This window comes from Rhamphochromis longiceps, linkage group LG5 (genome assembly GCF_057381845.1).
Source record: "Rhamphochromis longiceps isolate RC_006_pf linkage group LG5, R_longiceps_female_GT1.1, whole genome shotgun sequence".
In the NCBI taxonomy this organism is placed as follows: domain Eukaryota; kingdom Metazoa; phylum Chordata; class Actinopteri; order Cichliformes; family Cichlidae; genus Rhamphochromis; species Rhamphochromis longiceps.
The window spans coordinates 16,761,135-16,783,509 of record NC_140561.1 but is presented as its reverse complement, the minus strand read 5'-3'; the positions used below and the strand labels follow the sequence as shown (position 1 = coordinate 16,783,509).

At 40.6% G+C, this 22,375-nt stretch overlaps 1 protein-coding gene across 1 annotated transcript in view; it reads right to left on the bottom strand.

Moving 5' to 3' along the window:
- The window catches only part of LOC146669521 (histone deacetylase 7-like), a 43,493-nt gene extending 34,996 nt beyond the window's left edge, over positions 1 to 8,497 (bottom strand). Inside the window, exon 1 of the mRNA XM_085406158.1 lies at positions 8,155 to 8,497. Coding sequence (XP_085262284.1) covers positions 8,155 to 8,173 — 19 coding nt within the window. The 5' untranslated portion in view covers positions 8,174 to 8,497. The remainder of the gene's footprint in view (positions 1 to 8,154) is intronic.
- Positions 8,498 to 22,375: the final 13,878 nt, after the last annotated feature.

Here is a 22,375-nt window from a genome sequence, read left to right as displayed (position 1 = left end):
TTTGCAACAAATTCTGACCCTACCATCAGATTAACACAACAGAAATCGAAAGTCACGATATTTTTCTAATGTTCTATTTTTGTTCACTTTTAGTGAGCCCATTTGAAGTGTAAACACAGTTTCCTGTTCTTAGCTTTCAGGCGTGGCACCCTGTGTGGTCTTCTGCTTCTGGTTATTTCAGTTACATTGTGGTACTTTTCCTTTGACTTCTGACATCATCGAGGCATTTTCAGTCAAAGACTAACTGGATGGTTTTTCTCTATTTTTATTTTTGTTGATTGTTCCCTGTAAACCCTAGAGATGGTGTGGAATAGATCAGCAGTTTCTGAAATACTCAGAAAAGCCTGTCTGGCACCAGCAACCACTTCACATTCAAATGGCTGATTAGACATTTGTGTTAATGAGCATTTAAACATGTGTACCTAATAAACCGGTCAACGAGTGTATCTACTGTACACTGAGTGAAAGCTAGTTAAGCCAAAGTAGACAATCTTGTTCTGAAACTGTGGAAATGGTAGAATTGGTCTCTATTCTATTGTAGGCTAAGCAGACTTCAGTATTCTCTAAATGTCAGAGTGAACTTTGTTTTTCATAGCTCCCCCCTCCAACCACCAAAAAATATATAACTTGTATTTAAGATATAAGATGTCATGGCAGGAAAAGCAAAGGAATTACTTACATTTTTGTGTGCGAGACATGAGAGTCTGACAGCGTGAACACTGCAGTGACTGATTTTAATAATGACACCCGTGCTTTTCTTACCGTGACATGTCATCAGTCAAAAAGACTTGTAGCTACAGTAATCAGGCTAAAAATGAAAAAAATAAAATAAAAAATACACGCATGCATTGTTACTAAGTTCCACTTCCAAAAACAGAAGAATGCAGGTATCGCAGTAGGTAACAGTTGACTGAAATACAATAGGATGAGTCACCACTGGTGACATAACAAAAGCCACGCTACACATCCCCACAGCAACAGCATAATTTAACAATGAGTAAAGTGAAACTACCGTAACGTTGATTAACACGATCCTTAACGACTTTCACAATACATCTATAAAGATGAATTACTCTCTGTGTTTGATGTGCAGTTATGTAGACACAGCAGTTGCTGATTTGCTGCAGGACGACAATGCAGGTGAAATGTTGTTTTTGCCTTATTAATGATCATATTGTGCAAATAGTTAAACAGTTATTTTGAATGTGTCAGTTTTATAGCAAATACATCGTGCACATCTGGAGCAGTTTTATGTTATCTCACATGTAAATCTGACCACACAAATGACCTGGAAGCCATGAAAGTCTGTGTTTAGCTAACTGCTAACTGCTAATTTTACTTTTTAATTTGTCATCTGACCACCATGTGAACCTCACTGGACAGTAGATATATCACATTGTATAATATAAAAGTAATAGACTGTGATATCGTTGCTACAGCAACACCATGCATTTGTGCTCCACGGTCCTCACAACAATGGGACAAGCCCAGGTATCTCTGACAGCAAGAGCCAAGCCTCCGATGATGATTTAGTACCTAAAAAAGGAGCTAGTTGAACAATGCACTGGACTCTGAAAAATATGCAAGAAAATTACTCCTGCTAAACACACACCAAGCTGTGAAGCCATGAAAAAGTCAATACCATATGTCACCCCTCAAATGTTTTTCTTTTGTTTCCAAGGAGCCAAAGTTTTATTTAATTTTTTAAAGTGAGTCTTGAGCAATAGTTCTCCAGGCTTTCAAAGGTCTTTCAGAATTTTTCTTTGGACATTGGCGGATTTTTCCACTCATTTTCAATCCAGTCCTGATCATTTTCAGGTGAATGTTTTTTTGTTTTTTTTTCTTAAGCCGCTTAACACTGAGCCATTCAGGCATAAAAAGGCACCTTTCACAAGAGATGAACCAGTGTTGTTTCTACGCATTGCAGACAACTTATCAAAGAACCAGTTTTAAATTGTGTTTTTAGGCATTTGTTACTAGCAGCCTGTTGGAAAAATATACAATCTGTACCAATTTCTTTAGCTGAATCGATGAAAAATGCCAAAGACAACAGTTTAACAGGCATAAAATAATAATTTTGCACCAACAAAGTGATTCCCAAAGAACTATTAGCTGAAAACTCATCTCAGCATGTTGTGCAGTGTGTCCTTAAAGTGAAGGTAAAACAAAAAGAGTTAAAAATAAAAATCCAGCAAAGACTTGAGATATGCACCTGGCCCTTCACTTGATGCATTTGCTGTTCATTGAAGTCTTACCAGAAGCTTTCAGTAAGCCATTCTTACAGATAAGAAACAGGGAGTAAAGGCTGAGGTATGCTAAATTACAAGAGAACAGAACTGAAAATCAGTGGCAACAAGTCTAACGGAACGAAAGGCAGCAATCATCCAAATAAGAGCTTTGAATGTCCTTGAAGGAGCCTGGAGAACTATTCCTGAAGAGTACTTAAAGAAATTATAAGAAGTCTTGTCCACTAGAGTGGAGACAGTGTGGAAGACCAAAGGTGGCTTATTGAAAAACCGACTTTCAAGCGCATTACAATTGTACAAACTCTGTGTTTGCCTTTTTGCTGTATTTCCATGTATGATTGCTCATGTTTCAATGAATCACTGCACTTATCTCCAATGTTCCTTTCAGAATATAAAGAAATGAGGGATGACTAAAGACGTTTGCCTAGTACTGTACTAGCAGCTGGTGATGTGTGACCCAAAAAGTACACAAATGAGTCAGCCGAGCATCGCTAGCTGCACTCGATAGTTGCACTCCATACAGGACGAGCAAATGGTGGATGGAAATTACTGCCGTGTTTAAGCAACTGGTTAAAAGAGCTCGACCCGGGACACAACATCCCAGGTAGAAAATATTCTTCAGTTTTGTCATGCGACAGTATTGTGTAGGCTAAGCTTTATAAAGTTAAGTATCTTTAGTGATTAAACTAAAAAGCCATGTTCTTACTCTCCTTAAAATTTCCAGGGAAATTCTCAGTAGATTCCCATTTTGATAGTTTATTTATTTACATTCACCCATAAATGCTGCTGTCCCTGAGCTGTAAGCATCAATAAAACATTGTTCAGCAAGTTTTTTCTCTATATCATAATCAGAATTTTCTTGAAATATCTGCCGTTATGTCTCTTTCTCTCCTCTCCTGGACAGCAATATGCGAGTTTATCGCTAAAAATACTCACACGTTCTTTTGCATCCATGCTCATCCAGATTAAGTCAGCATAACTGGAAAACCTAACATAAACTAATCACAGAGACAACAACTGATAACTGTCAGCGAACTAGGTCAGTTCTATTTTTTTTCCATTTCATGTGACTCAGACTGGTCCTATGATGGAGTCAGTAGATTTGAGGTTGTTAAATTATGTACCTAAAGGGAAAATTGTGGCCTGAGAATTAAAAAAAAAATCTCCTATCAACAGCACTTTGTGCTTTTCCTTGTACTCTTGGCAGGTTTTACCAGTCCATCCCAGAGTCACGGGGCTGACTGTGGCCTGAATCATTTGAGATGCGTTCGAGCAAATTGAATTTGATTCGAGTTTGAACAGCACATGCTTCAGACAGAGCTTCTCCTATTTACAGATATAGAGGTCATTTGGAAACGGTTGCTACTAAAATTACATTTGCCAATAAATTAGCTTATTTTGGATTTATTAAATCATTCCATGAGCTGTTATTAAAACATCATTATTCATATTAAGGAGGGCAAAAACAGGCTTCTTTCAGCTGGCAGTGATCACTGTCAGCTGGAATTTGCAGCCTAATACGGTTGGTAATGATTTTATTTTTTAATATTTATGTTAATACATTGTCTACAGATGTCAGTAGAGCTCTCTCTTCTTACTTTCCACCCTCACAGCATCACTTTATTGCCTTTGCAGTCAACGAGCACTCTGGCTGCTGGTAGCACTGAGTATTTAGATTTCACCATGCAAACCTTTTGGATTCTGGACAGTGGGGTCTGACTAGACCCTCCAGTAAAAATATCCTAATGTCAGCGAGGTATCGGGGCTCAATTTTCCCCCAAATTTCCAAAAGGATATTAAAACGGAAAACACTGGTAGGGAGCGATAGAGTGAAATGGCACACGGGATACATGGGAAGGACTTCAAGGTGGAGGTTTGTGGCCGGTGGGGCTCGCTCCTCATTCAGTCACAGGAAGCCGGTAGGAATGAGAGGAATGCAGTCAGGCAATACGGTGATGGAGGGAGCAGCAGTTGCAGGGCAGATTGCCAGAAAGAACGGAAAAAGGAAAAGATAGGAAGAGTGAAAAGTGATTAAAGGGTGAAAAAAATGGCAGGTCTCATTTACCAAAAACAGACGCCCAGTGGCAATTTGTTGTTGCTCACCGTGCAAGTGTAACTTCTTTGTCTGATACTGACCACAGGATGCGGATAATGTGCATGATATTGGAGGGGTCAGGCACGGAAATACCTCAGTACATTATTGGGATTGGGATTGGAATGTGTGGAGTTATCAGTCGGACAGATTTCCTGAAAATGGATGGAAGCAGAGGATCCATAAACAACAATAAATGATTGTTTTTTTGTCATCCTACCTTAGAGACACATCTGTGCAGACAGAAACGTGCTTCGACATGAAGGGAAACATGCACGCAGGTGGCGCTATGTGCAGTCTGTTTTACTTATCCAGTTTTCTCTTTCATTCTGATATGTTTATTTTTTATGTTTGCTCCTTTTTTTTCTCACTACTGTGCCAGTTATTCCAGTTTTCCCACAAAAAGACTTTAGCAGACGCAGTAAACTGACAGAAAGCGTGCATGAGGGGATGGTAAACAGGATGCGCTCAAGCAGCACAGGATTGGATATTTGCTGTGTGCCACCTCAAATGAGGTGCTCACTTCCAACCTCTGCAGTCTTTAGGCTCATTGTTTTGGTTTTGCACCACTTTCCTGTTTAGATTAACGTTAACTCTCATTAGCCTCTTTTTCATGTGCAGCTGTATGTTATCATAAAAGCTAACATGATCTACTGTTAAGTACAAATGCAGGAGCATCAGATAGATAAAAGTTAGCCAATGAAGATGCTTCAACACTTTACAGGGCGGTGCCAAACACAAGGCCCGGGGGCTAGAATCGGTCTGGCAAAGACTCCAGGCTGGCCCACTGGAAAATAGATAGATAAACAATTAAATGACAGAAAACCTCCTATTTTTTCACTATCTGCTACAGAAATGTGATGTTAATTTTACACATTTATGTCTCACAATTTAAGCCCCAAAATTTGACATACTGTCCAAATTGTACTTATTTTTCTTGTATTAAGAAATCTGATAGACTAAATTTTAGTTTAGACAGAAGGAGTTTCACTGGTCTGGCCCACTTAAAATCAAAGTGGACTGTTTATGGCCCACAGTGTAAAGTGTGATATATTAGTGTTGTGTTTATAGCTTGCTTTGTTTCCTCAAAGTGGCTAAAAAGATCAATTTAGCATAATTAATGGTGCTTTAAGCTGTTAATGTGGTTTGCAAAACCGAGTTAAATGAAAGCCAGTAAAAATGAAAAAGACAAAAATCGTGTATTCAATGTAAAATTGTGGTTTTCAAACTTGTGTCATAAACCATAGCACGTGTTCAGGTGGGCCTCGCTAAGCTTGAGCTAGCAGCTGTGTGGTAACTTTGAACCAAGGGAGGCTGCTGGAGGCCGCTCGCAGCGGCGGGTGCAGCCTCTAAAGCCTTTCCATTCCCGACAGCAAAGCGTAGGAAAGCCACAGAGGGGAGCGATGGCGCTCATCGCTCGCCTGGTTTCTTGGGAAACTGTCTGTGACACTGGAAAGTGTCGCTTTGTGACGCCTTCACACTCCTCTGCGAGCGCGTGTGAAAAACATTTCAAAGTTTGGAGCAGTGTATAAACCTCTGACAATGTGTTCAATGTGGCTTTTAACGCATTTTGCATATCAGGCTGCACAAACCCACGAGGTGGTGATTTTACTGAAGGTTCTGTAAACTTTGCTGCTCTTGAAAGAAAGGTCTTAAGATGTGGAACTGTGCTCGCAGCGGCCACAGTGCATTTCTGAAAATCCTCCTGCTTATAACCCATGCTGTTGCCTACATAAAAATTTAAACAGAGAGGAAAGCAAAACCCTTAAGATATATAATCTTTCCTGCTATGAGGGCTTTTTGGATCTAGTCTTGAAATTTTTGAAGCTCTTAAATGAAACTACTTCCTCCAGTTCAGCTCAACACCGCCACAGATCAGGCTCTTACATTAAAAGTACACTTCCACAAGATAGTAGTATAAATATTAATGACTGGGTCATTTGTTTTTATTAATCAAAACAAACAACAGCCTGAGAAGACGACCTGAGCTTACAAAAGGACACTCACTAGAGGCTCTCTACACGTCCTTCCTCATTGCTTTATAGTGCTCACTTCACTCCAGTTTGCAGCCTCTCCTGTCATGAAGAACCCTCTTTAGACCAGAGCCGGCCTGATGAAAGCCGCTCTGATTTGCTGCACTTCTGGCCTGCCGTAAAGCCAAGTTATGGTACTCTCAATCATCAGCTCGGAAAATGTAATGGGCTGGTGCAAATCCACAAAAACAAATGATGTGTTGTGGGTTTGATCAGAAAACAAAAATTATTGGTGGAGATTTCCAAAAATAAACAATGACCTCAGGTGAAACCTTTAGAGAAAGCCACAGCAGACCGCAAGACTAATATTGCAGATGTCAAAATGAAACATTTTTAGCAGTCCTTCCTTTGGCCTCAGACACAAAGTCTGAAACCGAGAGGGAGAGTGACGTCCCAGAAGGCCACTTTTAGAAGACCGTGGCCTCTTAACTTGTTGCCCCCCGACCTTTACAAACCAAACAAACCAGAACTCTGATGATTTATCACAGCACCAGAAACACAAACTACCAAGTTCATCTACTTGTTTGTCTTCTCAAATTTGATTTCACATTTTGCACTTTGTTCTTCTCCAATCAAATCAAATAGGTTGTCACGTTCCAATACACTTTAAAAATGGCCACAAATATCCATTATTATTAATTAATCATTTTGTCCATGAACTTCCACATGTTGCTATAAATCCTCAATTTAGAAGTTTTAAATTTCTCTTTTAATTCAGCCAAACAAAACTATGTAAAGAGCCGTCATGTCCCCCATTACTTTAAAGACAGCAGAGCAATTAAAGTCTGATTTATAGTCCTAAAAAAACACGTAGCGGAGTCTCTAAATGTGTAGCAGCACATGGGAGTAAAAATAGAGCCAAAGTTTAGTGCTTTGAGCGAGAGAGGAGCCAAAGGCCGAAGCCAGCGTTTCATCTTATGCAGGAAGATTTACTGTATGTAGAGTCACAGTGCACGAAAACAAGGAAGAGGTGGTGAAAAGCTAAACCTGCTGTACAGTGCGCCCCCCTATCTTTACCTGCGTTCTACAAATGAGCCCCCCCCCCCCCCCCCCAAAAAAAAGCATGCCATGTTAAAGCAAGATTTGTCATGTCAACACATTTTCAATGTTCCTTTACTCGTGATATCCTTGGTTGCTGTGCCACCAGTCAACTCTCACTGTCAAACAAATCTCTTTCCACCTTTTCGCCGTCTCTTCTCTATCGCTCTGTCTCCTCCAGCAGTTCATCGCAGTGAGGGACTGTTGTTTTCTGTCTACTTGTTTTAGGCGCTCTTATACTTTTCGTGGACACACTAAGTCTCCAGGGTGCCTGCTCTGTTTCCAATTTTCTCCCCTTCCCAATCCTGAGAAACAGCACGTCCAAAACCAAACAAATAAAGCCAGAAAAAAACAAATCAAATGGAGTAAGAAATCATTTATCCTTGTTACCCAACCGCAGTGTCCTTCCCGGGCATTTGATACACATGTATGATCTTAAAGTGTTTGCATACATTACAGTGTGTGTAATAAATTAAGAACAAACTCAATCTTCTCAAAACTCACAGCCAAACCAAAACTCTTAGCACTTAAAACCACTCTCCAACAACTGGACCAAAAAAACCACGTCCACATCTGCAAGTTTAACTAAAAATCCACTCCTAAGTTCATGAAAGGCTGACATACTTTCCTGGTGATACATTTACGTTCAGTCCCTGAAGAAGACTCTTTTTTTTTTTTTTTTAAACACAGCTGTTAATTATTCCTTCACAGATAGATAGAAAATAGAAAATGTGCAAAAGCTCACCGGCTTTCTGCGCTGACATTCAGCGAGTGGTCCTTCTGTGCTCCCACAGCGAGTCCAGTCAGTCACAGGAGGCAGTGGTGGGACGGAGTGGAAAGCTCAGGGAGAAGATAGCTCCTGCTCTGACAGGGGAGTGGTGGTGCTGCAGCGCCGGAGCCCAACCGTGCGCTCACAACGCGAGTCACAGTCAACTGCTTGACACAAGCAGCTCCCTCTGACTTTTCTGTGTCTTGCACTTCCTCTCATGTGAGCTGAACTATCTCGCTGTAGTTTTTTTTCTTTTTCTCTCTCACTCTTTCGAAGTCGCTACCCTTAATTCTCTGTTTCAGAGAAGACACAGTTGCTCTGCCCTATCACACACACACGCACACACACACAAACTAACTTATTTGGCAGGGCTCCCCTTGCACCAGAAGCTCCAGAGAGGAGGGAGGGGATGGGGTTTGTGGACATTGTGTGTGTGTGTGCACGCGTGCAGACAAAAAGAAAGAGAGAGCGACAGATTGTGTAGTCACTTGCGTCTGACAGACAATAGCAGGAAGTGTTGCTTTTGGATGCACAAAGTACACAAGAATGAAATAAGAAAACTGCGACAAGCGTGAAACTTTAATGATTTTTACTTTTAAACATTACAGTGGTGCTTATCTCTCAAAGTGAAGCAAACACCGAAGGAATAACAGCACGATTATCACTCGGAGAGTCTCAGACTTTTTTGTATTCGATGGCATAGTACAATTTACACTAGTTTGGATGTTTTTTAGGTTTTTTTTTTAAGATTGCAAATGATTTTAGGTCATCCACAGAACTTTGATGCTTCAGAGCGGATCTTGTTAGAAATTTGCAAAACAACACGTTTTTACCAGTTCCTCAAAGGGATCAGTTGACTTGGGATGCTTATCAAAGGCACATGACTTTTGTATTTGAGATTTTTTTTTTTCTACTGCAGTGACCCAGTCAAGCTCCTACTTCGGCGTTTAAACACAAGTGGAGCATTCAGTGTGATTACTTACGTAAGGCAACACATTTCAAACCGGCAATTGCATTTCAGTCTGAGTAAAATTATCAAGGGGGGAAAAAAAGCATCCACGAGGTCTGTGTATGTGGAGAGCAGTTTCAGTGTTGCCACAAATATACTCACGAGCTCGCTTAAAACATTTAATGCTTTCACATTCATTTAAGTAACTGAATCCGTGTAATACAGGCTGGAAGTACATATGATATAAATTTATATGGGCGCTGTAATTTGAGTAAATATGCATTTCCCCAGAAATACAAGCGGAAAAGACACGTTAGTGAATGTGGTTTTGTCTGATTTGTCATCGCTGAGATCACTTGATTCATTCATATAGCACTGCAACGTCAGAGAGCGTAAAAAAGCCAAACCTATGTTTCATAGCTACACTTGCAACAAAGGCTACGGGATGAGTGCATGCATTTAGCATATTCATAGCTTGAGCCTATAATTCCCATGTAGTCTTGGTTTAAATAATGTGGATACACAGGATTCTCCAACACATATAACCACAAAAATCTTGTAAAACATAAAACTGCTCCCCTGTGAAATGTAAAGCGTTTCCAAAGATTCTAGTTTTATTTTGGATACTTACATTATTTTACTTTGCACACAGAAATTAAATTATTTCACAAAAACCGAAAACTAGTCAAAATTATTAGCCCCCAGTGCTAATAGTCAACTATGTAGCCTTTTTGTTGGATGACAGCCTGCAGTCGTTTATCGTAGTTTCGCTCATGACTCCTGACCAAGCCAGGTCCATCCTTCTTTGGCGACTCTCTCCAGCTCCTCCAGCTTTGTTGGTCTTCAGGCCTGGAGCTTGGTCTTCAGTTCACCCTATAGATTTTCAATGGGATTAAAGACAGGGCTTTGTGCAGGTCAGCCAGTAATGTTCTTCACCAGGAACGACGATAATTTTGGGTTGTTGTCGTGACAGAAGGCAAAACGGTGACCCAGACCCAGTTTTGGTGGTGACTGCTTGAGGTTTCCTTTAAAAATCTTCACATAACCTTCTGTCTTCATAATTTCTTCCATCTTGACAAGATTCCCAGTTCGAGACACACTGAAGCGTAACACTCCCACCACTGCGTTTCACTGTGGGGACAGTGTTCTTTGGGTTGTACGCTGCTCCCTTCTTTCTTCAAACATAAGAATCAGAATCAGAGAAACTTTATGAATCCCAGAAGGATATAGCAGTCGTATAAATAAGTGCACATGTGTACAAGTATACAGTGTGGCGTATATTAAAATTGATAGAGTGCAGTGAGGTATGTTTAGTGAAGAAGCGTCTCTCTGGCCAAAGAGCTCTAGTTCCAACTCTTCTGACCAAAGGATGCACTTCCAGTATGGATAATCTTTCTCTGGGTTGTCCTTGGCAGACTTGAGTCTGGTTTTAAGGTGGGTCCTCTGCAGTTGTTCTGGGGTCTGTAGACACATCTCTCACATCTCTCACTATTTTATTTTTTCCAAAGTCTTTTAAATGTTTTGCTTCTTACTTCTACCAGTCTTGTTCTGTACTGTGTGGCTCTGTTCATTTCTTGATGATAGTTTTCAATACAGATCTTGACACTTGGAAACATTGTTATAACTTTATACGTCCATCTCTTGCTTTGTGAACATCAACAACCTTTTTTATCAAGTCTAAATGGATTTTATGTTTTGGCACGATGCTTTCTGTGCGACTGCCAAACTCTTGCTGAAGTTTTTATACAGTGTGTAAACGGCAAGATAACCCTCAGGTTTAACTTGATTTCACAAGCTTTGAGCATTACAAAGTTAAAGCATGTCATTTCACCGCGGTGGTTTGTGCTGTGGCTCAATAAAAAGGTCTGCTTGCTAATTATAATGACTCTGGAAATTTGGGGTGTTTTTTAGTGAAAAAAATTCTGCAATTGCGTGCAAATAGAAAAAATTTATGTTTTCTAAAGAAAACGAACGTTTAGAAATGCTGTGTTGAAAATTTCTTGCTCTGTTAAAAACAGAAGGGAAAATGTACACAAAACATTTCAATTACATAGGAGGCCTAATAATTTTCTCTTAATTTTAAACTGTCGCCAGTTTCATGATCCCATTACATTTTTATAGAAATGTAAAAGTGAGTCTGCTACAAATGTATAGTTTCACTTACTATCTAGCCTTCCACAAACCTTAACTATGCCACAGACAGTAGCAGACAGTGCACTGCAACTAAGCCAACTCACATTAACCTGTGTTGATTTTAGGCGGTGCACTCTCTGTGATTTCTTCTGTCTGAGGGAGAGAAATGCAGTTAAAAGGTCAACAAGTCTTCTGACCTGAACTGTTGTGTGGTCTGGCTCGCTCCGGTTTGCCGCTAGCAGCTATGGATTAGCTTACTGGTTCAAATGTAACTTTATCCTTTGGGAAAACACAGTGACCAAAGGAAACTCATGTTTGGGGGTTATGACCTTCTGTCCTCATGTCAAGCGAGAGACATTCTGAGGCTGGCTTTCCCTCTGGTTTCAGTTTCTCCTCAAACAAACGTTATGATGTGCAAACTTTAAATCTATGCAAAAAAGCAAACAGAAAAGAAAAAGGCAACACATTTCAGGTTGTGCATGCTTTTTTTGTAAGAAAAACTACAGTGGATGAATACTTGTGTCTATTCCAACATTTTAAGACCTTTTAAGTTTACCAGAACTTTCATTCCCATTAGAGCGGTGCACTGTTTATGTGTTCATATGTGCACTGCAGAAACACAACCCTCTCAGATGGAAGTTGGGCACTTGTGGTTGAGTTGATACAAATAGCCGACCTGTTCCTTTTGGATTACAGAAAAGGAAAAGAAGAAAAAATAGACGTCAAGGCTGATAAGAAGCAGGTTGGGAGTCCTTGAGTAATACAATGGGATCTGCAATATCTGGAAACATGAGGTCCACGCTGGCTGTTAAAAGTCCCTGAAGATCAGTGTGTGGAGGAGCAGAAGGAAAGGGAGGGGGGCGACTTTATCTGCCAGTGCAGTTGAGGCAGATCACATAAGAGGAAAATACTGGATTCGTCTTATCACCCTGTGACTGGCCTGCGCTTTTCCACGTTATCCGTTTTAACTCTGTCTACATTATGACTGCACCGCATGGCATTTGCAGCAGGGTTTCAAAACGTCTTCACTCGCCTCAGAAAGTTTATCCTTTATCAAAGAAAACATAAACATTGTTGACACAACTATTTTCTTTTTTTTTTTTTAAATATTTTTATTGAAAAAAGAAAACAGTACTTGCAGTTACCGAAATACAATCAACCTTTCTTAATTTTCCTAAGTAAATTAACATATATATATATATATGAAAAAAACAACAAAAAAAACAAAAAAACAAAACACAACGCCCCCCCCCCCCAGTCCCACACAGATCAACACAACCATCAAACATATTAGAGGAATATAACAGTAACAAAAGTAGATTTAAACAGGCAATACCTCTAGACTAGCAAAATAAGAGATAAAGGGTTGCCACTTGTGAAAAAATTTGGCTGTGCAACCTCTCAACGTATATTTAATTTTTTCAAGTTTTAAAAAAAACATGACATCTTTAAGCCACCGGGAAATAGTAGGATACTTAGCAGACTTCCAATGCAACAATATTAGACGTCTCGCTAATAGGGATGTGAAGGCTATAATATCCCTTTGTGTGGAATCAAGTGTAAGTGAGCGAGCAGGAATCCCAAACACAGCAATCAGAGGACAAGGATGAAGAGTTACCCCAAGAACAGTTGACATAATAGCAAAATACCTTGTCCAGAAACCTTGTAGCTCAGGGCACAGAAAAAACATGTGGCTAAGGTGACAAGGAGAACCATGGCATTTATCACATTTATTTTCCACTTCTGGATACAATTCAGAAAGTCTAGACTTAGAGAAATGCACCCTGTGTATGACCTTAAATTGAATAAGTCCAAGACGAGCACAGGAGGTGGAAGATCGTATCCTCGTTATAGCCCGTTCCCAAGACTCCTCATGTATTCGAAATCCCAGTTCTTCTTCCCATGTACGCTTAAGCTTAACATTAGAGTGGTTACTAAAAGACAGAATAGCATCATAGAGTTTCGAAATGGTTCCTCTGTGATGAGGAACAAATGATAACGTAGTTTCCCACTGCTGTTCTGGAGGTAAAGAGGGGAAATTTGGGAAACACTTGGCAACAAAATTTCGAATTTGAAAATAGCGAAACAAATGGGTAACAGGGAGATTGTAACGAGAAGACAAGTTGGGAAAACTATCGAAAACACCATCCACATATAAATGTTTGAACTGTTTTATACCCTTGTCACACCACACTGAAAATGTCGAGTCCAAAAGTGAAGGGGGAAACAAATGGTTTTCGCTTAGAGGACCCGGGGAAGACGGCATTACAAAATTAAAGTGACGTCTAAACTGAAACCAGATTTTGAGTGTGTTAAGAACCACCTGATTATCAGTGTACAGAGAGGGTCTCACGGGTAAAGAGGAATAGAGCAAAGCCGGTAAAGAAGAGCCCTTACATGGACACAACTATTTTCCCCCATTAATGTTAACTAGCGTTTGCCTAAAAGCTGAAAATATTTAATAATTTAACGGTCTGACTAAACATCGGAGACTATATTCATCTTTGGATTAAGACACATTGGATAATCTGAGTAGTTATGGCAGCAAAGATATTTTATGTAGTGTTTGTATAACTTTAATGTTTAGTTTTCGCCAAATCACAACAACAGTCAACTCAGGGCACTTCATATTTTATGGTTAGGACGCTACTGTAATAGAGAGAACGAGACGATCCCCTGTAAACAAGCATTTGGTGACAGTGGGAAGAAAAAACTCCCTTTTCACAGGAAGGAGCATCCGGCAGAACCAGGCTCAGGGAGGGAAATTCACTTTCTGTTTGCTTTTCAGTCGACTGTATAGGCTGAGGAAGGCTGTTTAGGACCTGCAACCAAAAAAAGCATGATAACCTCAGATTTCACAATAAGAGTGTGAAAAAGTTAAGAGACCCTGATCAGATGATCTGGCCCTGAGGATTTATAACGTCTCAGCAAGTCTGCTGTATACACAGGAGGCTGGGTATGTAGGGCTTTATATATTATTAAAATTAATTCTGAATTTCACTGGAAGCCAGTGAAGCTCAGCAAGAACATGGATCTAAGGAGCTTGGAAAGAATAGGGATGATAGAGATGATGTGGTAGCTTTAGCTAGTTTTTGTTCTGAACCAACTGAAAACGAGCTAGCGAGGACGGAGAGACGTGCGTGAGTGTTACAGTATGAGTGAATATATTACCCATCATTCAGAGGATACAGTGTAAGCATGTAGTTTAACAAGTTTCAATTCAGTTCAGCTAAATTCCATCTGATTTGCTGTATGTAGTGCAACAACAAAAGTAATCTCTGGGATTCTTCTATGATTTTGTCAAGACAGATTTTACAGAAACATAACTATTCAACCAAGTACTTGGTGACACTGTTCCTGGATTAGATTTGTTTAGTAACAACTTAAGTACCAACTAAATGGGGAGTCGGGAGGATTATATTAAGATTTGACACTGATGTTGCTGTCTAAACTGTAAAGGTCGGTGTAAAGGTTGTGATGAACGTCTAAAGAAATAGCTTCTCCAACTTTGTCAGGTGTTTTCTCGAACTACAGAAGGCCCCAACTGAATTGTGGCACTGAATGTTCATAACATTTTTTGAACAGTTTAAGCACTGGAGACAATACTCACGATTAGTGTTGGCTCTTCCTGCAGTGGAAGAGAGCCAGTGTGCATCTTAAATATGCACACTGGACTAGAGAGAGCAATCACAATGTAGCAGCAGCTGGAACTGGTGCAACACATTACAAAGGAAAAGCTGTCAGACTAAATATGTCTTTTTTATGGGAAAATCACTGAACTTTTTATTTACAGACAGCGATCTGATCTGCATCAACATTTGTGATATTTTCTGGCTGATTGGCTGGAAAATGACTGAATACAGACTCATCCTCTAAGCAAACAAGATTAGAAATCTCACAGCGTTCAGATTTTTTCTGATGCTTGGTTGGTTTGAGAAAAGTATCGAGGCTCATTACCAAAAACAACAAGTAAATTAAACAATGCCATTCCTGCCTAGACCACAAAGGTTAGCATGTAGGTTGTGCCGACTACTTGAGAGAGAAAAAAAAGGCATCAACCAACTGTGTCAAACATGCTCACGTATTTCCAAGAATGCTGGCTGTTGTGCTTCTCAGCTTTCAAACAGCCTGAGCGGCGAGTCGACCCGTCTCTAACAGGAAGGGGGAGTTTCCTGAAAGGTCACGGTTGTTCCAGCCAGACCAAACACCAGCTAATTGCTTTGTTGTTTGTCGGTTCGGTGCCTGTTTTTGTGTTGCGCTTTTCCTTTGTTTAGCATTCCCAAGTATATTACCTGAACCTGTGCCCAAAAGATGAAGAGGACAGCGAGGGTAAGTTCTGAGCATGGGAAGCAAAGGAGGGGGAGGTAAAGCACGGCAGTTGCGTGATGGATGCTGTAATTAGGCCGTGAAGGGGCCCCAGTCTCGCTTCGTCTCTAAAGCTAAAAATAGCAAGAGTGGGAAGGTGCTCATGGGACTGGGGGAAGCACTTGAGGGGACAGGACAAGCAGGGACCACAGTAATTGGTGAGAGACAAACAGCTGGAGGTGTGTGTGCGTGTTTGTGTACTGCTTGCAGCTGTACTGTCTTTCAGCCTCTAGATTCCTCTCAAATTGTTACATCGCCTTTTTCTCTTTCACACACAAACACCCAGCAGGAAGGGCTGTAATGGGTCCCTGACAGCCTGAGCCCCGAAGAATGAAAGAATGTGCAACATGAGGCAAAGGAACAGCTGTATAGAGCAGGAGGGTGTGTGTGTGTGTGTGGGGGGGGGGGGTTGATTCATAGAAGGCTGGTGGAGGTACGGCCGCAGAAGAGATGATGAAAAAAACGGGGCGGGAGGTGGGGGGGCTTTCTGAGAGTAACAGTATGTGGAGAGGGTGGACTTTTTCTGGAAGTGGAATGAACAGATTTATCGGTTTATGTCAAACGTCGGTCTAAATCAACTCCAGTGCGTCCTGGCTGGAATCCCAGCAGATGTTTTACTCAGCTGTTGCAGAACTGATCCACAGTTGTGTGGATGTGCCTCCTATTAAGTGGGCTCTCTGTAATGAAACAGCCTTGGGAACTTGAATGGCTGAAAGGGGCTGAATGAACAAGGACAACAAACTGCAGATTCCCTTGTGTGGGAGGAGGTGGGAGGCAGTGGAAAAAAACATGAAGTCACCATGACTAAGAGGGTACTGGCCATTTAATTTTGTCTCTGGGCTCCAGTTTTGGCACTGTTCTGTTCATTTGCTATGCGCCCATTCACATAAATTGGTATTTTTATGCACCATCGCCATTTATTTTGGAGGCAGATGTGGCCAAGATATACATCTGTACGTTATGTTTTGTCTTTTTTAATGCTAGAAAGCATCTGCATGTGGTTTACTGTGGCACTCCCATTTTTCAGACGACAAGCTACATTTTACTCAGTGTGCACACGGTGAGTGGAGGGGGGAGAAAATAGCAAGAAAAAAACCACAAACATAATGAGATATAGCCAGAAGACCGCAGCAGCAGCGCATGTGTCGCAGATACAAGCATTCATGCATGCAGAGGAACGTGCGAGTATTTCAGTCAGTTTGGGAGATCAATCAGCCTCCGTTTTCATTTCTTTTCTTTGTGCCGTTCCAGAAAAATTGACACCTACTGACGACGCACACCTGGATCACATGTGCACACTTCGTTTAGAGAGCTTTTTTACCTCTGAGGCTTCTCTTCTTGTGAAATCCCCTCCTCCCCGTATCTCTACTGAAAATACCACCATCGCAGTGGTTGGAGATGACACCTATCGCACCATCTGAAAGTGTGTGTGTGAGATCAAGGTTGTGCCGGGGCTATATGTCACAATGCACCTGCGCACCGGCGGAAATGCAGCTCCCACTGTCACCACAATATACACACATACACGCAAACAAACACAAAATGCACACTGGCCACCTGTACTTGTTCTGCATGTCTCGTAACCTTAATACTTGTCTGCAACTGTGTCGCTTGCCACCACAGCACAGTGGCTGTCATGCGCAAAGTCAGTCAAGTCTTTTTATTCAACTGTGTGTTCATTTTGAAGTAAAAAAAAAATACACAAATGCTCTTTTTCATTATATGACAAATCATAACCAATTCACAAATGTTTAAGTTTCTTTTTCTTAAAAGACTGAACTTCTTTTTTAATTCTAGTTGTGATCAAGTAGAAATAGCTGTTAAATAATCTGCTCTGATAAGTTTTTTTTATATGTTTCTGCACCTAAAATGTTGTTCTTTTAACATCTGTGCAATTAGTGAACAATTTCCCTTGGCAGAAGTTACATACAGTTGTTCGCATTACTAATAATGGCGTGGCGATCTGAGGCATGCATTCACCGTCTGAGTATGAACTCCAACACTTGCTGATTTCCGGTCCTCTGCAGAGATCTCACATTCCAGATCTTTGTTCCATTAATTAAGTTTATCGTGTGAACGTTCTAGGTGATAAGACTCGGACATAATCCCAGTTCTTCATCGCCGTAATTGCGATAAGTGGTTGTAGGACTTTGGAACGTTAAATTAGCTTTATTTTTTATGTTCATGAACTTTATTGTGCATCTTAAACAAAAAGTGGCTTCAAGAATGGGGTCTACCCTCTGCTGTAAATAGATTTAAACGGGCCGATGAAAACTAATTTGGCTTCTTCTTCGATTCACAAAGGGCCATAAAAGTGTTTTCATGGCCAGTGTCTTTCTTGAAAGGACCCCAAAGGGATTAGTGAATCTTCTTGTGATCAACCTGGGAATCTTTTCCTTGTTAGGTGACTGTGTAACTCACTAAGCTAAATGATCAGTTTACCTACATGCAACCAAAGCCACCTCAAAGACGACTTGTGAATTGGATTTAAACTACAATCAGACAAAGAGATACCAAAAATCCCGTCCTTTTTGGTACAGATTCTGCATATTCACATGCAGATTAATTGATTTGAGAGTATTCAGATGGGATCTGATAGAGTCAGAATTACTCGTAGATGGTTTTATTCCATCTTATTCCATTCCACTTACCAATCTCGTTCACACCTTTTTCAGACATGAGTAAAAGCTTTAAGACGAACTGGTCTTAATTATAGCACTTTTCCACTCTGCCACATGCACCCACTGACACACAGGTCCACACCAGCGGACACATCTGAGGGAATTTGGGGTTACATGCACTTCAACATGTGGACAGCAGGAGCCAGGGGACTCAAACCACCTGCACCACAGCTGCCCGAAAACCCACCCCTATAAGTCGAAACAAGCCCAGCCCGCTACACCATATGGGACACACGTGAAACACCACACACACTGCAAATTAAGTTAGCCATTAGCGTCTGGCCATTTCAGACAAGTGATCTTGACCTCAGCAGTAAATGGACACTAAAGCAAACAAAATAGGTGAGTAAACTTATCGGGTTCTTCATATGGATGTTCATGCTAATGTTCATACTCTGTCCACCCAATCAAAACTTGAAATAAAAATATCACTGTGCGCTTGTGCTTGAGACACTTCAGATGATAGTGAAGAGGAGAGGCCTGCAGAGGCTCTAGATCTAATAGTTTTGACTTTGTTTTTGTGTTCACGTGCAAAAAAACAACAAAAAAAAAACAAGTACAAAATCTTTATGTGCTGCAAACATTTGAATACATGAAGCCTGTGGCGTCAGTATTTGCTGCACCTGCAGTGCAGCTCATATCCCTGATGTGAACCTTTCTAATCAGATCTTATCTGTATTATAGAGTTTTGTCTGCTGTGTTAGACATGTTTTTTGTCTGCCTCTTGCTGTATGTAGGGCAGGGTGACCACAGGGCTGATGAGGGGACGACAGGTGTCCCCCTGCCTCCAGCTGTGATCAGAAAGTCTGTGGTTTTTACTGAGAAAATGCCCCGCTGCAGAGGCGTGAAGGCACATCTTCGAGCTAAAGAGCTGCTCGCTTCACACACACACACACACACACACACAAACTTTGTCTGACTGAAGATGAGCACCTATTACACAATATAACCATCGTGATATTCCTACACTCTAATGACGCAGCCAACTCATAAATGCGTAAAACACATGTGTACACAAGCGTCATGCTTTTGCTGTACGACTGCAGAAAGTCCTGCGTGCACGCACACTATTGCACAATTAGTCGCAAAGTTTAATATGAAACTTGCATTTTGGTTTATCCGCAAACCTGCTCATCTAACGTGCCTCATCTAATTGGCAGTGTTTCATGTGCTGCCTATGTGTGTGATCTCAGCAAAGCCTGAGATGTTAAATGTTCAGGAAACCACAAAGACATTGAACTGGAGCACCACACAATGACATTTAAAACCACGTTCGTATACACACACATTCGTGTATTGAGCAGTAGTCAGGTGGCTAACTTTCTCTACAAGTGTTTAAACTTTTATATGTTGCGCCCGCGCAAGTGGAGAATGTTTTCATACCTTTTTAAGTTTTCCTATGCTCCCTGTTGACCTTAAAATGTATTTGACTCGTTTTTCTAAATCATCAAGTCATACGTTTAATCAGAAATGACAAAAATAGGTTTTCAAACTGTTTGGAAAAATTATTTTAAAAACTAAAATAATGAAATATCCCAATAAGATAATTCTGTCATGACAACAAAGCTCTTAGACGTCCTATTCCTACAAAGGCTTCTTGAGATGATACTATAGCCTGACTGGGGCCTGTGCCCTCATAACATTTACTACACATGTGAAAGAAATGCATACCTGTGTCATAGGTGATGGTTTTGAAAGTGAGAACCAAGCTGTGAAACAGGGTTTTCTGAAGGTACTGATGTGGTGGAGCATACAAGAAAATATCTGCCTAGGAGCAAAGTAGCTGATATTGGTCTTAAATGTAAAAGTTCTTAAATATTTTCTGAGCTTTCCCAAAACAAAATACTCACTGACAAGCGGCTTTGGTCAGACAGGTAGCCAAGAACCAAATGGTCCTCTGATGGAGATTGGCGCACACAGAAGAACCATGTCTGCCTCCACCCATCAAGCAAGCTGGGATGACAGAGTGGCCAGATATTCCTCACTAAAGAGCTCAGAGCATCGGAGGCAAATTCCTCATCTGTCTGATGAAACTAAGATTGAACTATCCAAGACCAATTTCTAACAACCAGAATATGTCCTTCAATGCGTATATTAATCAAATACATTTAGGACTGCTTTCCTTCACTTGTGCAGTATCTCTAAGATCAGAAACATCCTGTCTCAGAGTGATGTTTAAAAAATAATTCACACATCTATTACTTGAACTTGAATTCATTATCATCAGGTTGTCCTAAAATGCTCCAGCAAGAGTACTGACAGGGACTAGAAAGAGAGACGGTATTTCTCCAGCTACCAGTTTGGATTTGGGAGACAGACACCCTGCCTACTTTTAAGAGGCTTAAAACTTTCCTTTTTGATAAAGCATGCAGGTAGATCTGCATCAGGTGACCCTGATTCCTCCCTTGGCTCTCCATGGTTATGCTACGATAGGGCTACACTGCCTGCAATAGGCTTAGGCTGAGTGTTTCTCCTTTACTCACCTTTTTCACTCTCTATGTATTTATACGCCACCCTTCATTTAATCATCAGTTATTAATCATCTGTGGCTCTCTTCTACAGCGTGTCTTTAGTCCTGTCTCCCTCCTCGGGTCTGGTTTCTTCTTGTAAAAGGGAGTTTTTCCTTCCCATTTCTGCCAAAACCTGACTCGTAGGTGATCATCTGAAGCAACTGATTTGGTGCTATATAAAAAAAATTGAATCGAACAGAAAAGTGTGTGTGGTGAAAGCCTGGCAGAGGCTACAGCATGTGGTGGAGTTGTTTTTGTCAGGAAAAAAAAACAGGAAATTGATCTATGGGTTGTTTTTCCAGGGAAACCCAATCTGAAACCTCGATCTTGTAACATTTTGGCTGTTGCCACCTTGTTTGCTTTTTTCACCTTAGTAATTTGGTAACCCTAGACAGCTTGGTTAGCAGGTGCTTCCAATAGGAAATAGGAAATATTAATAAAGTACTCAAAATTTGCAGCACAGACTTTGTGGATGGTTTATTAGTATAATTAAAGTATAATTAAACCCATAGCAAATCCATATTGTAGCACAAACGCAATCAAGAGGTCAAGTTCAGTGATTTGGTCAGCAGAGGTAAGGCTACAGCCAAATGCTTTGGCATTCATCCTAGGCTGATTTTGGACAGGCCAGAATAATTTTGGCTGGACTTTGTAAGCACAGAAGTTAATGTTTTTACTCCTACCTCTTCTATTCATTACAAGTGTGTACATGCACCTGTACAAATTTTAAAAAACGGTACCCGATCTGTCATTGTTATTTTAGGGGCAGGTTGAGATCGAGAGTGTGATTAAATAAATAAATAAATACAGTCTTATCCAAATGATTGCTGTCATATAGATCAGGGAAGGAAAGAAACTGCCGAGCGAGCTTCTTGTCTGAAGTTAACAGAGAGAGAGAGAGAGCGGCGCACTGTGGTGCAAAGATTCATTCCTTCCTCTCAGTGGAAGCCGCTCGTGCTTTCAAGGAGAAAGCCAAAATGGGCAGAAATTTTCAACTCCCGTCGTCTTCTTTATTGAAATTCATTTTCTAAATAAACTGTAGTTAAGCGACTTTATCCTCACTCTAACCTGTTACACCACAGTCTGCGCATCATGCAACTGATGCAGTGTTACAAATACAAACTGTGAAAGCATAAAGTAAAATGAGAGATATCCGACATCTATTTGTTACTGATGATATATGTCTTATAACAAATGAGGTTTTCTATCAGATATACTGCTTGACAGGTATTAGCTGTAGTGAAATGGGCAGTTTGCCTAGGATGATAAAAGTTGACTTTTGCCCTTTTTTTTAGAAAGGAAAACACAGTTGTCAAATTTATTTTTATTTTATTTATTTTGATAATTGAAAACAAAACTTAAGAAAATGCTTCTCACGGGCAGTCAGCGCCAGCCTGTTCAAGAAGTCAGTGAGTACAGACCCCCTTAGGTCTACCCAAAATGCAGCGCTAGATTCATCTGTTAGTCATAACCATACATAGTTAGGCTGCCCCTCTTCATGTGGGTCTGTAAGGCATTTTTATTCCTTGTTCCACATCTTGAGACAATGTCCCAGACTT